The 13,567-nt window shown below is 40.4% G+C and overlaps 2 protein-coding genes across 4 annotated transcripts in view; both read right to left on the reverse strand.

Annotated features, from left to right (window-relative positions):
• Window positions 1–7,152, reverse strand: part of LOC101918974 (gamma-aminobutyric acid receptor subunit rho-2) — a 44,571-nt gene extending 37,419 nt beyond the window's left edge. Inside the window, exon 1 of the mRNA XM_005236904.3 lies at window positions 5,170–7,152. Within this exon, the coding sequence (XP_005236961.2) occupies window positions 5,170–5,357 (188 nt within the window). The 5' untranslated portion in view covers window positions 5,358–7,152. The remainder of the gene's footprint in view (window positions 1–5,169) is intronic.
• Window positions 7,153–7,294: 142 nt separating this feature from the next.
• Window positions 7,295–13,567, reverse strand: part of UBE2J1 (ubiquitin conjugating enzyme E2 J1) — a 38,628-nt gene continuing 32,355 nt past the window's right edge. For all 3 annotated transcript variants that reach the window (XM_027786004.2, XM_055810581.1, XM_055810582.1), the window contains one exon: window positions 7,295–8,468. In XM_027786004.2, coding sequence (XP_027641805.1) covers window positions 8,211–8,468 — 258 coding nt within the window. In that variant the 3' untranslated portion in view covers window positions 7,295–8,210. The remainder of the gene's footprint in view (window positions 8,469–13,567) is intronic.

A 13,567-nucleotide genomic window follows, 5' to 3' on the forward strand; every position in this document is an offset into this window, starting at 1 on the left:
TTCAGGGCAGAACTATCCAACTTGCCTGGCTGTCCCCACGCCCCGGTCACTTAAGACGTCGTCTTGGGCTCATGAAAACAACCAAAAAAAATTACAGGCTCTCCTCACTGTGAAATCAGTGCAATTTGCACCCACATCAGCAGAAGCAAAAGTAAACCAGCATGTTTAATTGCAGAGGTACAGCACTCGGCTTCCCAGTACAAACAGGTTGCTTGGGCAGCGCACACTGCAATGAGCCGAATGATGGAGATATGGGGGATAACGGGTCTAGCCAAGGGAGCCAGAAGCTGCTGCTCTGAAGAGGCAGGAGGAGGCACGGCTGTTGAAGAGACAGCACCAAATGCACACAGGCTGGTGAGGAGCAGCGTTGCAGCTCTAAAACCTCACAGCCCACACAGACACCTACAGAGCTGCAGCACAGAGAGGGCAACATCAGCAACAGCAGAGAAATCATAACTGCAAACGTGAACCCCAGCTGGAGCACACAGCCAAGGTAAGGCATGAGGTTCGCTTCTCCGGTCTTCTGTTGCCACTCTTGCGCATGCATGCCTCTCCCTGCGCTTGTTTCACGTTGCCATTCGGCCCTGCTGTGATGCTGCAGTGATGGTAGAAAGATCTCAGAAGACATCAAACCTTGCATAACTAGAGGCTGTGCAATGCCCTGGACTTGAACCCAGGTCAGCAATGCATCTGTGAAACAACGGTTATCAACATTTGAACCTCTGAGCCACTTACTAATATTGAATCTTCTGAGAAACCATCACAGAGCAGAGGGGATCAGCAGGGGCTGGGAGGTACCAGAGGGCAGAAGACATGTCTGCAGCACCTGGCTGAAGGTCGGGGAAAAAATGCAGCCCTGCAAGGCAGCAGAGGGAACACCCTGGCCAGCAGCAGCTGTTTCACCAAGGATCCCAGCGGACCACTCTTTGGAAAACCAGTCTGTGTGCTGAGCCTTGCGCTGCCATGACCTGATGGTTGTCTTCTGCTTCTGGGTCCCAACCTAAGGCTGGCATGTAGCATGCTCTGAAAATTACATCTCTAGTGAGATACTCCAAACCACTGACCAATTCCAAAAACCTTGGCCAGGAAGTCTTTAGCTAACAGAAGCTCAAAGCCACTTTCACTTCAAAAGCACAGTGTCTCTGCTGGTTGGAGCGTGAGGCTTCTGCTGGTGGGAGAGGAACAGGCAGCCTTGGAGCCAGACAGGTGGAGGCCACTGGAAACACGGCATTCACCGGCAGCGCAGCTGGGGTGGCAAATGTCCCCTGAGCCCCCTCTCCCAGGACAATTTATGCAGAGTAATACACATTACCAGAAGCATTATCAGCAATTTTTATAGAGCAATAAATATTAACCAAAGCACTACTTTTCAGAGTTTCTTTTTCTGTGTGGAAGTTCTGCCTGGCTGGATAGTCTAGGAGGACTGCTGGTTTGTTTGCAATTCCTGAGATGCAACCACTGCAGAGCTACTTACTGAAGAGTACTCCAAACTGTTTCAAAACCCCAGTATCGGACACGCCAACAGCACTTGCTTGGCACTTAAAGTAAGCCTGATGCTCCAAGGAAGCTTCAAGCACACACAGACACACTCCGTACTGTCAGTACTACACACAGCAAGTCGGACACGCCTTGGCAGCAGTAGCCTAGACAGTGCACACAGTGCTCTGGAAAATCCCAGCTAGCAACACGGCAGCAGAGACCATGGTCCATCCGACACACACACCTGCGCCTTTCCACATTTCCACCGTCCCCTTGAGCACCAGTCTTTTCTTCTTCTCTGGAAATGTATTCCCTGGTGTGCAGGTAAGGCTGGGGCCAACACCCCTGCCCAGCAGTCACCCAAGTGACTCCAACAAAAGGTTTTACTTTGCAATTTATTTATCACTTTTTCCCAAACAGAATGAAACATCAAATTTTTTAACCAACAATTTGTTAATTATAAGCCCTTGGTGTCACTGAAATCAGGAATAAGAAACCTCCTTAACACCAACGTAGCACTGAGAAGCAGGCATTCCTTCACTGCAGCGCTGGATGCACAGGGGATCGTTCCACCTAACGTGCATGCCGTGTGTTACATTTAGGCAAGGTTATATAGACCATACATATGTTTATGCATTACATTTCTCGGAAGAGTCATACATATTCATTCATTTCCCAAGAACAGGTGGTACTGTGTTAATTAAGCATCGTGCACACTCCTTACAGGTATTTTAAGAAAATTCCTGGGGGTCTCAAACAACAGTCGACCCTCTAGTTACAGTTGACCGAGAAGTGAACCTCAGTTACCTTTCCCTCTATGGACTTGTTTTGACCACAGTTCAACTCCTTTTGGCAAGTTTGGTTTCAAATCCGGCTTTGCAAGAAGATCTTTTGTTTAAGTTCCTTCTTGGAATTATTAATTAACCTTCCCTTAACAACATAATGTTGCACAACTGCTGTTTGATGGCAATTATCCATTACACTGAAACGAACAGTAAGTATGTGGTGACATTGGTTTCACGCACCGTTTGTCAGTTTGCACATCAGCAAGAACACCCTCCACTCCAAACAGGTGTCACTAATATCCTTCACTCAGTTTTGCAATATAAATGACGGAGACAGTATCCCTGGAAAATGTCCAGAACTACCACCAAAGTACAAAGCCGGGAGCTGTTACTCAAAGGCACCCCCCAATTTCCTACACACAGCCTGGGCTCTCCAGAGCGTAACGTGATGCTGCGCCAGGCAATGGTCACAGCAATGACGCACAGTTACTCCTTAAAGTCCTACCCCAACTTGCAGAAAAAGAGTTGTTATCAGTGAGGTGGGGGAATGCGGGAATACAGGAAAATTAAACACGATACAGTTTCCAATTAAGCAAGCATTATCCATTCAGCATGCGTGATACCTAGAAAAAATAATGCATTACAGCTCAACGTTAATGTAAAACAAGGGGAGTAATTAAGGGTGCACAGGCAACGCTTAACCTGGCGTTTCTTAATTTGGGTTCCGACCTCCACAGCCCTAACCTGGCTTCACCATCTCCCTTTCCCACGAAGGCACAGGCTCACCAACTTCTCTGTGTCCCTGGCAACCAGCTGTCTCGGCACCTGCAGGACCCCAAGCCCTCAGAGCTCCACGGGTAAGAACCCGTATGCAACTTTCAAGGAATGAACCAAAGAACTGAAGATATTCTGCACTTGCACAACCCAAGCTAGCTTCTTGAAATCAATATAAGGATCTTTAGATCAGGCTGATGCATCACCTTAGAGGACACACCAAATATTGAACTTATCAAATGTAGATTCTAAAACACAGGAATAATTTTTTTGGCCGTTTACTGTAAAATTTACTGTATTTCTTATGGTAAGTCAGCAAGAGAAATCCTAAGCAGAAAATGTGATGAAATAATTCTAAAGGACACTGTTTTCATTTCTCTTACACAACCAGAAAACCAGCATAGACACTATTTTTAATTTCCTTTTACTAGAAGAGTCTGCTATTCATTGCTGGTTTAGAGACAACTATGTTGTTTCTTTGTAACTGGAAGAAGAAACACTCTCTTTTTTTTCCTCCCAATAACTGCAGAATTCTCTGTTTATAATGTCATTCCTGTTTGACAGTCCCTAAAACTCCATTTTCATATACTTCTAAATAACCACATTGCATAGGAAATATATATATATATATAAAAGGCATATAGTTCCCTAGGTTCTACCTGGCTGGAAAACCATTAAACCAAATAATTAAAATCATTTTTCCACAGAAAACCAAATAGTATCAGTTAATCTTCACAGTAAATAAATAATTCTAGCAGTGTTTTGTCTTCCACTCTATCACAGCTTCACAAAAATAACAGCACTGTAGAAATTGCAAATTATTTTAGCAATCTGTAAATAAAGTACAAAATATTCAAACAACTTTTAACCCAGAGAATGGTACTACTTTTGGTCAGTCATGTTTAAAAGAAGGATTTATACCATCTTGGTTCTTCAAAGTAGATGATCTCTACTACATGTGAACGGTTTGCAAGAAAATGCCACTATTGAATCACCCACATTCCCCAGAATATAAACTTGGAAAAATCTGCAGAGTTAAATGAAAGATCTTATTCAATAATGGAGATTCTGTGTAAATCAGTGGTAAAACTTCAGTTGGCTTTAGGACTGCAGGATCAGGCCCTAGCTGTTTGTAACATTTACGTCACTAAAAGCAAATGCTACTGTACTTTTTCAATATGTAGTAGAAATCTGAGTGCATATTGGCTATTCTTTGCTTTCAATTATATGACGTTTCTTGGTAAAACATTCAAGTAACAACACTCGCTATAAAAGTGTTGAGTGTTAAACCAGAAAACCCAACAAAATAAATGGAAAGTTGAAGGTTTACAGCCATAGTGAAGTGATTTAATAAGCCGAATAAACTCAATTTTATTTTTGAGCCCTTTGAACAATGAACAGTCTTGTAAGATATAATTGCCGCTGGATGACATAACTGCAAAAAAAGATAACATACTTTGGATTGTCTGACAGGTTTGGAAGATTATCTTTTCTAATATAAACCTCCAGTCAAATCTCAGCAAAAGGAAATCTAATAAACTACTAAGACCTTTAACTCTTTCTTTTGCCTTTGCTTGACTTTAAAATATGGGTGGTTTTTTTAAGTTTCCATGTATTTCTTCAAAATACATTTTAATTTTACAATCCCTGGGTAATTTCCAGGGATTTATTTATTATTCATTAGTACAATGCATGCTAACCAACATTCCTACCTCAAACTGATGGAGAATAATATGCAATTTCAAAGGAACGCAAGCAGCACTGACATTCCAGTAAGCGGGGTAAATAACCTGCTCTTGCAGCGGTGCTGGAACAGTACGTAGGTTTGAACATCACTATTAACTGCAACTCCTCAGAATTCTCCCAGTAATTCCCACACAGGGCTAAGAATATTCTTACCACGATCACACTGAATTGTTCAACTTCTCTGCAAAACCTGCCTCCTTAAGAGTTAATGAAGGTTAAATACGTCCATTTACAGTTGAAACGGATTACCAGAGTTATACAAAAACATTATCTACGAAGCTGTTTGCACACACACAGACACTGACAGGGCAGATTTTTATGTCTATGTAGGAATGTATTTATAAGACTCCAGCAAGAGAAACATACCTATTTTAATAACCCTTACCTCGCCCTCTGTACCTCCAGCTGGCTTGTCCACCTCCTCCTCCTGTGCTTTCTGCTTTCCACAAGAAGAACTAAGCAAAAGATTAATAAAAGGAGTTTTGCAAAATAAGGCATCTTGCTGGAAATAGCAGTCGGGCACTCTGTACTCCAGTAAGCTCCTGTCGTATAAGTCCCCCTGGGTTTAAACATTGAATCAATTCAAATTCCAGCGTCGAGTGTCCATGGGCGATGAGTGGTAGAACCGCCGCTTTCCTGACGTGGTGTTTTCCACAGGCTTTCAGAGGCTTCTCACTCAGAGCTTCTCCCTCATCACCGCTAAATGATTGGCCATGGCTCGTGAAGTTTGCCTCACCAAACATTTCCACTGGGTCCTAAAGGATATTTACTAAAGCCGTTATGTAAAACCCCGCAATTCTGCATGCCAGCTTTTTGCTCAGTCCCCTAATCTCAGCACAGTGCTACTCTCCTGCCAGACCGTGTAAAACCAGGCTGTCCCTTTTCATTAGGTTTTCTGTTCCTTCACACAGCATCTTTTTTCAGCTGGAAACTGCCTGTGCCACGTTTCAGACATGCGTATCGTTGCAAAATGTATGTGCTTTGATGGGTTTATAGCAGCTGAGATTTTATCTTCTGATCTAGTCTCACTCTTGATGCTGTTAAAAATAAAAGGTGAGCTATTTCCTCTGAAAACGATGACTTTATTTACCGTTAACTTTTAAAGGAAACTTAAAACATACTAATGCCCAAAGTACCTATACATGCAATTGACTCCTTACATAAAACAAGCTCCCATTATTTTATTTTTAAATAGGTATTTGCACAACCAGGCATTTTAGATTTTATTAATGAAGATTGAAATAAAAGTGAAAAGCAGCTATTTCCTTAATTGCAAAAGGCTGTTTTCAGAAACCCTTTGAAGCTTATTTTCTCCCAGCTCATTCCGAGGGCAATGCAGAATGCCTCTTTGCAGAAGGCTTCCCTGCTTTACTAACAGCCAGCACGTGGCACAGGTACGAGAGCACAAGTTTGCTTGGCATAGCAGTGAGTCTCCAGGAGAGGAAAAGCACATTCAGAGCGAAGTTTCTAGAGGAGTAAGCAAGTCAAAAGCCAGCAAAACCATCTTCTGGGTCAGACCTCTTCCAGAACTCTCCTGTGAGCCCAAGCTTGCAAGACTTGAATATTTAGGGTATTCAAGCAACACACCAACTAGGAAACAAAACTTCCTCTCAAAGATTCTTAGAGGCTACAGGACGTGGAGAGGTTTGGGGGGGATTTGGTGGGGGTTTCAAGGGTTTTGTATGGTATTTTTTAATTTCTAATGAAATAAATGTACAGATGATTTAGAAATACATCAATATATTGCCATCAAATTGTTCTGCAGCAGAATGTAACTGCTGAACTGGCTGAACAAACTACATACTTCTGTCTGAACCTCTGAAGAAAACTGTTTTGATCTTTGTTCCATTGTACCTGCAAATTAGATTTTCAATAACCCACAAGAAATGTTAAAAAACCCCGCGGGTTTTGGTTTTGTTTGTTTTGGTGTTTTTTTTTTTTTAATTTCCATGTTTAATTTTAATTTCCTTATTTTAGGAGTTGTTATAGCTACCTTAACGTTTCAAAACACTAACACATCCTATATTTAACAAAATTTAGGAAAACTGCAGACAGCTTGGTAAGTAGTTGCTGAGAAACAGGATGAGAATCTCACTTAAGTCAGTGCTATCATGTTTGACAGCAACAAAACAAAAGTTAGCTAAATTTCACTGTCTTTGAAATAAACATGCTAGAATACATTTAAATCTGAACAGTAATACCAGATGAAAATTATTCCACTGGTTGCTTTCTTTTCGTTCCCTGCAGTACTTAAAACATTCACAGACAAAACCACTCAAAACCCTAACAACTGTTGGTCTATTGCTTGTATATGTGATCTCACAGCATTCAAGAATATTACCAGTTGTTCGGGTTTTTTTTAATAAACTAATCAGTAAGAAAGCCTCTGGGTCCAATACTGATTTTAGGTTAAAGAACCCCACTGTAACAACAACAAAAAAGCCCCAACATAACCAAACCCACAAACAAAAAACCAAAAGGCCATGTGACACTTGAAACATAACTGAAGATTGGCTTTAAACTGTTTATTACTACCCAGGTTTTAATAAATATTTCTCTTAAGCGTGTTCATACATATGAGAGTTTAAGTTTTAAATTTTCTTTAGTAAATAAAACCACATATGAAATATCCAGTTCAACACATTATGTATATTTCTGGTATAATTAAAAGACAATAGCTCTGGGTAAATAATTATATTACATATTTATAACTATTGCAAGAATAGACATGTTTTATATAATCTTCAAATTTAAAAAAACCAAGATATACAATTGAGAGTATTAGAAGAGGACATTCAAATCTTGCAAAAGATTATCCAATCTTTCTTCAAAAAAATAAAAATCAAAATAATGCAAGCAGTTTTCTGGCCCCTTCTTTCCTCCCGTACTCCTTTCCCCCTTTCACACACACAAAGCAGCATCATAACCAATTCGTATGTGTTCCCCCTCTAGAAATGTGTCATGGTAAATAAAAGTGGTTACTAAACTGTATCCCCTCTAAATTAGGAGTTCACTGGACACAAACACATAGCAGTGTTACATTTTATAATTCCTTCTCCAATATCAAATCTTATACTAACTGAGATGGGGTGATTAATTGCATTTACATTCCACAAAAGAAGTGAATGAACCGCTTTTTTTCAGTTGTCTTTTTCTAGTTGATAAATTACTCAGATTGATTTCCCTACCACATGCCTTAATGTTACTCTTCCACTGCACTTTCTCTTGTGGGCGCTCAATTAATACTTGTTGTAGTTAAATAGCCGACTTCGCTTTTCTTACAAGTAATGTATCTGTAGGTACATTAGCATTCATAAGGATTTAAGCGTGAATACAAAAGGTAATCTTTGTAAACAGTTCTCATGTCATACCCAACACAGAATGTTCAATGAAGCATTCAGGTCACTGCTGTCACAACGAACAACCTTAAAACTCAAATATATACTCGTTAGCCAAACATATTCTACGAAATATAAGAGCTGCCAATGCAAAAGTCAGAAGGACGATCAGAACAGTTGATCCAGTGTGGTTCATGTTGACTCTTGGTTGCTGCACCCGATTAAAGTCAGTTGAAGACGGAGCCCGTCTCTGACTCTGCTGCTGGGCACGGCGCTGCCGAGGACTTAGAGATGTGTTAGTGGACACCGGCGGAGTCTGCTCTTGACTGGCCGTGGCACTGCTATTCTGAGTTCCACAGTAAAAAGGAATCATGGAGAATTGTGAGGCAAGACAGTGCATAAGATTAGCAAGAAATAAAATCATTAGGACTAAAATGTACTCTTCAGATAACTGTCAATACTGGAAACACGGTAACACATGTCACTAGTAATGACAAGATTGTTAAAGCCATCATTTCTGCCCACACACTATCCTGAGAAGTCTATTTCAAGCTTGCAAATCAGCAGTTCTAAGGACAACGTAAGTCTGGGGAAACTCTGTCAAAACAGTATTTGAATTCTAGACCGGTTCCAAATCAAGAGATTTCAAATATCTTTGTCTAGGATTTTCTTAAGTCTTTGCAGTTGAAGAAATCTTTAATAGTCCTCCAGATAGTTAAATCTCCGAGGATTTGTACTGTCACCTACACTGAAGGGGAAACAAGTTGGGGAGGGCAAGAAAAGGAGAGAAGTCGAGGGAACTGTAATTCAGCAATGCTGCAGTGCATCCTGCGGACAGCTGGGTCCAAAAGCCTGTTCTCATCCCCAACAACACTGGAAAAAAACAGAACAGAAGTGCTGAACACAGAACGGCCCAGCGATTCCAGCAGGGATCGCCGAGCACCGTGTGTGCCGGCACGCACCTATTGCCCTCTACTGGTCAAACGGCGCACTGCCACTACACGCAACCGATGTTCAGCTCGGAAGAGAACTATCCTGAAGAAAATTTTCCAGTTTGTAAGATCGAAACCATGGATTCAGAGAGTCCACCAGCCTAATCCTGCTTGCAATAGCAAAAGCCTCAAGCTTCCAACGTTTTAATATTAATAACAGTGACACAGCACAATTGTTGGAAAAAAAAAAAAACACCCAACATTTTACAAGGTTCAGTTTTAAAGTGTTTTAAAAAAAAGCAGCTCTGACAAAAAGTTGTGGGTTGGTTGGGTTTATTTCCAAGTCTTCTTTTCACTTCTCAGAACAGTTTGCAGGTATTCCCACTTACAGCAACCGCTATTTTCCAGAGTCAGCTTTCTCTGAACCCTCCCTTCTTCTAAGAGACCAATTAGCATTATTGCAGATAAAACTAGAATTCTGGACAATTTATACGTACTTCCGAGGAAAAGCCTTTTGATGGACATAATATCTACAACCCTAAGCACTGCTTCGGCCAGCTACTATATCCATAAAAGATATTCCTTCCACATGGCCAAACCGGGAGTATCCTCAATGGTGTATTGGGTTTGATGATCCACAAGACAGAAATTAGCCCTTGGTCCCGTGACTCTTTGGCCATATATCTGCATGCAGGAAAATAATTCCAAATTTTCACCTAGTCAGTGATTTCACTAGCCCAGGGAAGAGACCTTACCTTCCTTTCCTACCTCCTCATCATTAGGATTTCCTACTATTTATTATCAGCAAGGAAATACTGGTGTAATTACTTGCCACATTTCACAGCTTGCCTGTTTACACAGGTTTCTTGCCTAAGCTAGCTAGCAGCTTGGGTAGCTTCAAAAGAAAAATATTTTTACAAGATTTATTTTATCAGCAAAGACAGCCAAGAACACCACAAGCAGCTTGCCACAATTTCCACTACACTGCAGAAGAAAGTCATTCTGCTTCATATTGAACCCACTTGAAAGCTCCTCATGCCAAGGAAAATGAAGACTTAAGGAAGCTGAACCTTCGTAAAATGAAGCTCCTAGATTCACCTACACTCTCATCTTTCAGAAGAGAAGAGGGTGAGAAATTAAATCAGGAAGCAAGAACTGCAAATTCAGCAGGCAAAGCGTCACTCTTCTTAAAGTAGCTTTTAAAAAAGGAACTAAAAAAAAGTTCCAGAAATATTCCTGATACTTCATACTCACTAACAAAAGTAACTAGTGCTGGCTGTCACCCACCTGGGTTTCTTCAAAACTGCAAAGTTTTAACTTAAAAGTAAAACAGAAGGGCACTGTTCTGAATGAGACAAGCTGCTGTACACTAACATCAGTGGAGCTGTGATTCAAGAGAAACTTCACGTACAACCGCAAGGCTTTAAATTATTTTTTGGAGGACATTATATAGATGCATCAGGGCAGCGGCAGACCGACTGCTTCACGCAAAGCTCAGCTAACCCACTGCCTGGGAATTCCCAACATAATCAAGGACCAACTATTAGCAGACATACAGAAGCAACTTAGGTAAGAAAGGAGTGATTGTTACCCAATATAAATCTGGGACCAGATGCTACTGTATCTTAAATAATACATACATCTAGATAAAGATTTTTTTGTTTGAAGACTTTAATTGTTAAGAATCCCCAAAATGGCAGATGTCTTCACTTACAGTAAGTTTTTAAATCCTTCTCAAGCAAAAACGTCAAGATTTTTAGACTAATGCAACACCTCACATGGCACAATTTCCACCCAATTTTAAGTCATTTTCTGCCAACCCATGCTGGGAATGTTGGGGATGAGGGCTTAACAGACTGAAAATACAAAATATTTAATAAGAGCTACACTGTAGCCACCTTTAGCATCAGATCTTTACAGTCACTGAATATGTACTTTGTGTGCTATATTATTTCTGAAGCTTCTGAAGAAACTGCTAGGACTAGCCAAAAACTTAGCTCCAAGAACATCCAAGTCGGATGAATAAGGCTAGTTCAGTAACATATATTACATATATACACTACATACATTAGAATTAGCAAGAAGTTCTATCATATAACAAGATGCAAGTAAGGGAATTTACACTATGTTCAGTCTACTGAAGAATAGTAGCATTCACTGCATCATTTATGTTTCCAGGCCACTATTTGAAAAAAAAAAAATAAAAAAAAATCATCAGAATGCTGGAAGTACTCAATAATCATCTTAGAAAAGAGTTTTAAAATATAGCAAGCTCTAGGAACTCAGAGCCATATAAATCCTCTGGGTTACTGAAGCCTCTCAGTTATACTCATGATCTCATTTTTTTATACTCATGAAAGATACAGGAATAAGAAGATACAAGGACCACTGAAATAATTGTTTGCCCATATAACTTCCAACTGAAGAACAGCCAAAGTTTGACACAGCATGGCTTAATAGCTAATAAGAAAAATGTCTATTTTTCAACAAATCAAAGCTGGGCAAGTACTCCTGATTGCTCAGGCATTTTAAATTGTTGCTCTAGTACTACAAAACTTCAGACAACACTTAATACTGATAAAAGGAAACCCTTTTTAACAATATATCATTCAGAAAGTATGATTAAAGGTAAGGGTTTCTATAAATCTCATGCATCAGAACATAGCCTCATTTTCTCACAGAAACCTCCATCAGTTCAAGATTAGTTGACTTCAGTTACACTGCTTATTTCATCTCCCCTCATCACAAGGCTTCACCCAGCCAGTATAGTAGCGCAGGGCACTACTTACTACAGTGGTTAGTAACAGGTGCACTGAGGTTTAATGTATTCCCAGGTTTAATCAGAGTTTTTAGCTTGTCACCTTATAAGTCGTATCAAGTATCAATTTTATTCATCAACTATAAGCACCAAGGTGGGACATCATACCACATCAACACACTAAATGTAGGTTGCTACAGGTGTGGTAGCTACGAGTTCAGGCTCCCATCATATTCCACATGGATTTAGTCATTGCAATCAGGGGTACAGACAGAGCAACGTAGCCTACCAACCTCTGCTTCTCAGTAAGCTGCAGTTCTCTCTAGCCTAGTCTAACTAGTCCTGCAGACTGTGATGAGAATATGGTATCAACATTTAGGAGACCTTTGGCATAGTAGGTGACTTAATCTGGACCCGAGTTCAACATGAGTATCTGCAATATACTCATTCAAAAACATTCTTTTGCTCAAATGTGGAAGGACCTCATTTTCTTAATGTTAAGGTGAATTACTCTTACCGAGCCCACTTCCAGTAGTACCTTGCTTGCCATTTGAATACTCAAACAGGAACAACGTACCATTACTTTGCCCTGAGCAGACATCAACAGCTACTACTACTAATGCTTTAGGTAGCCATTTGTTTTAGCCTTAATAATGCTTAAAGCCTGTTATTTGCAGCTCTGTATCCTTTTACCCAAGCTGCTGTGGCAGCATTTTCCAGAGCCTCCATGGCAGCATCGTTCCTTTTATTGTTCTCATTGCCTTGCACCAACAAACCTCAATAACGTTATGGCAAGTTCTCCTGGGAAGCAACTATCGCTGGTGTGAGAATCATCCCCTTTCCCTCCTTGTTCTTTATTCAAATAAAGTAATTTAAGTACTTGATAAATATTCTCTAAGAATATAGGTGCACAAAATTTTAACCACCAACGTGCAACATCTGCACTAGCGTTGCACACTTCAGTCATTGCTAGCAAGGCCATGGATGGGAACAACCAACAAGTGGGTTTGATGAAAAGCACATAGTACCAGGGGAAAAACATGGCAAAAAACCCCTTCATCATCAAGTGCTGCACTGAAGAGACAACTTCTATCCTTCTGTCTGCTTTTTAAATGGCAGGAACTAAGGAAATACATACACAGCACTGCACTGGGAAGGTATTTAGTCCTCTGCTAGAGAGCAGACTGAAGCGGACACTGTAGTAATTTTAACTGTGGCATCAAGATACTAGCTGCTGGTCTGGCAAAATGACAAGAGAAGGTGGGGAGGGAGGGCTGTGACCTAGAAGATGAGGTCAGGCAGGGAGAGCACAGAAATCAAGAGCACTGAGTGCACCTCTCCAACAGCACAAACACACCCACACGACAATTACATCACACAGTAAGTCTCTTCACAGGCAAAAATCTGTAAGACTAAAAAGTAATAAATAACACAACAGCTCACACTATGATAGCATTGCTGTTGATATAACAATTGCCATTACTAACACAAACTATTTCAATTTGAGTTTTGAATTCTGAAAAAACAAGTATCATTAACTGAAATACTGTAAGTCTTAGGGCTTCTTTAGTCAGTGAGGCTATATCCCTTTAAGTGAAAGGTGACAGAAGGGAAAGCTAATTCAAAATATCTTTTCTTCTAATGAAATGAAAAATTCTCTCTTCAGGAATAAGGCCGTGTGTGGAACAGTGAGAATGGAGTAAAAGTGATGCCGTGCCAGAGACACATGGCATTGTGCTTTTCACACAAGAATTC

This window comes from Falco peregrinus, chromosome 7 (genome assembly GCF_023634155.1).
Source record: "Falco peregrinus isolate bFalPer1 chromosome 7, bFalPer1.pri, whole genome shotgun sequence".
Classification (NCBI taxonomy): domain Eukaryota; kingdom Metazoa; phylum Chordata; class Aves; order Falconiformes; family Falconidae; genus Falco; species Falco peregrinus.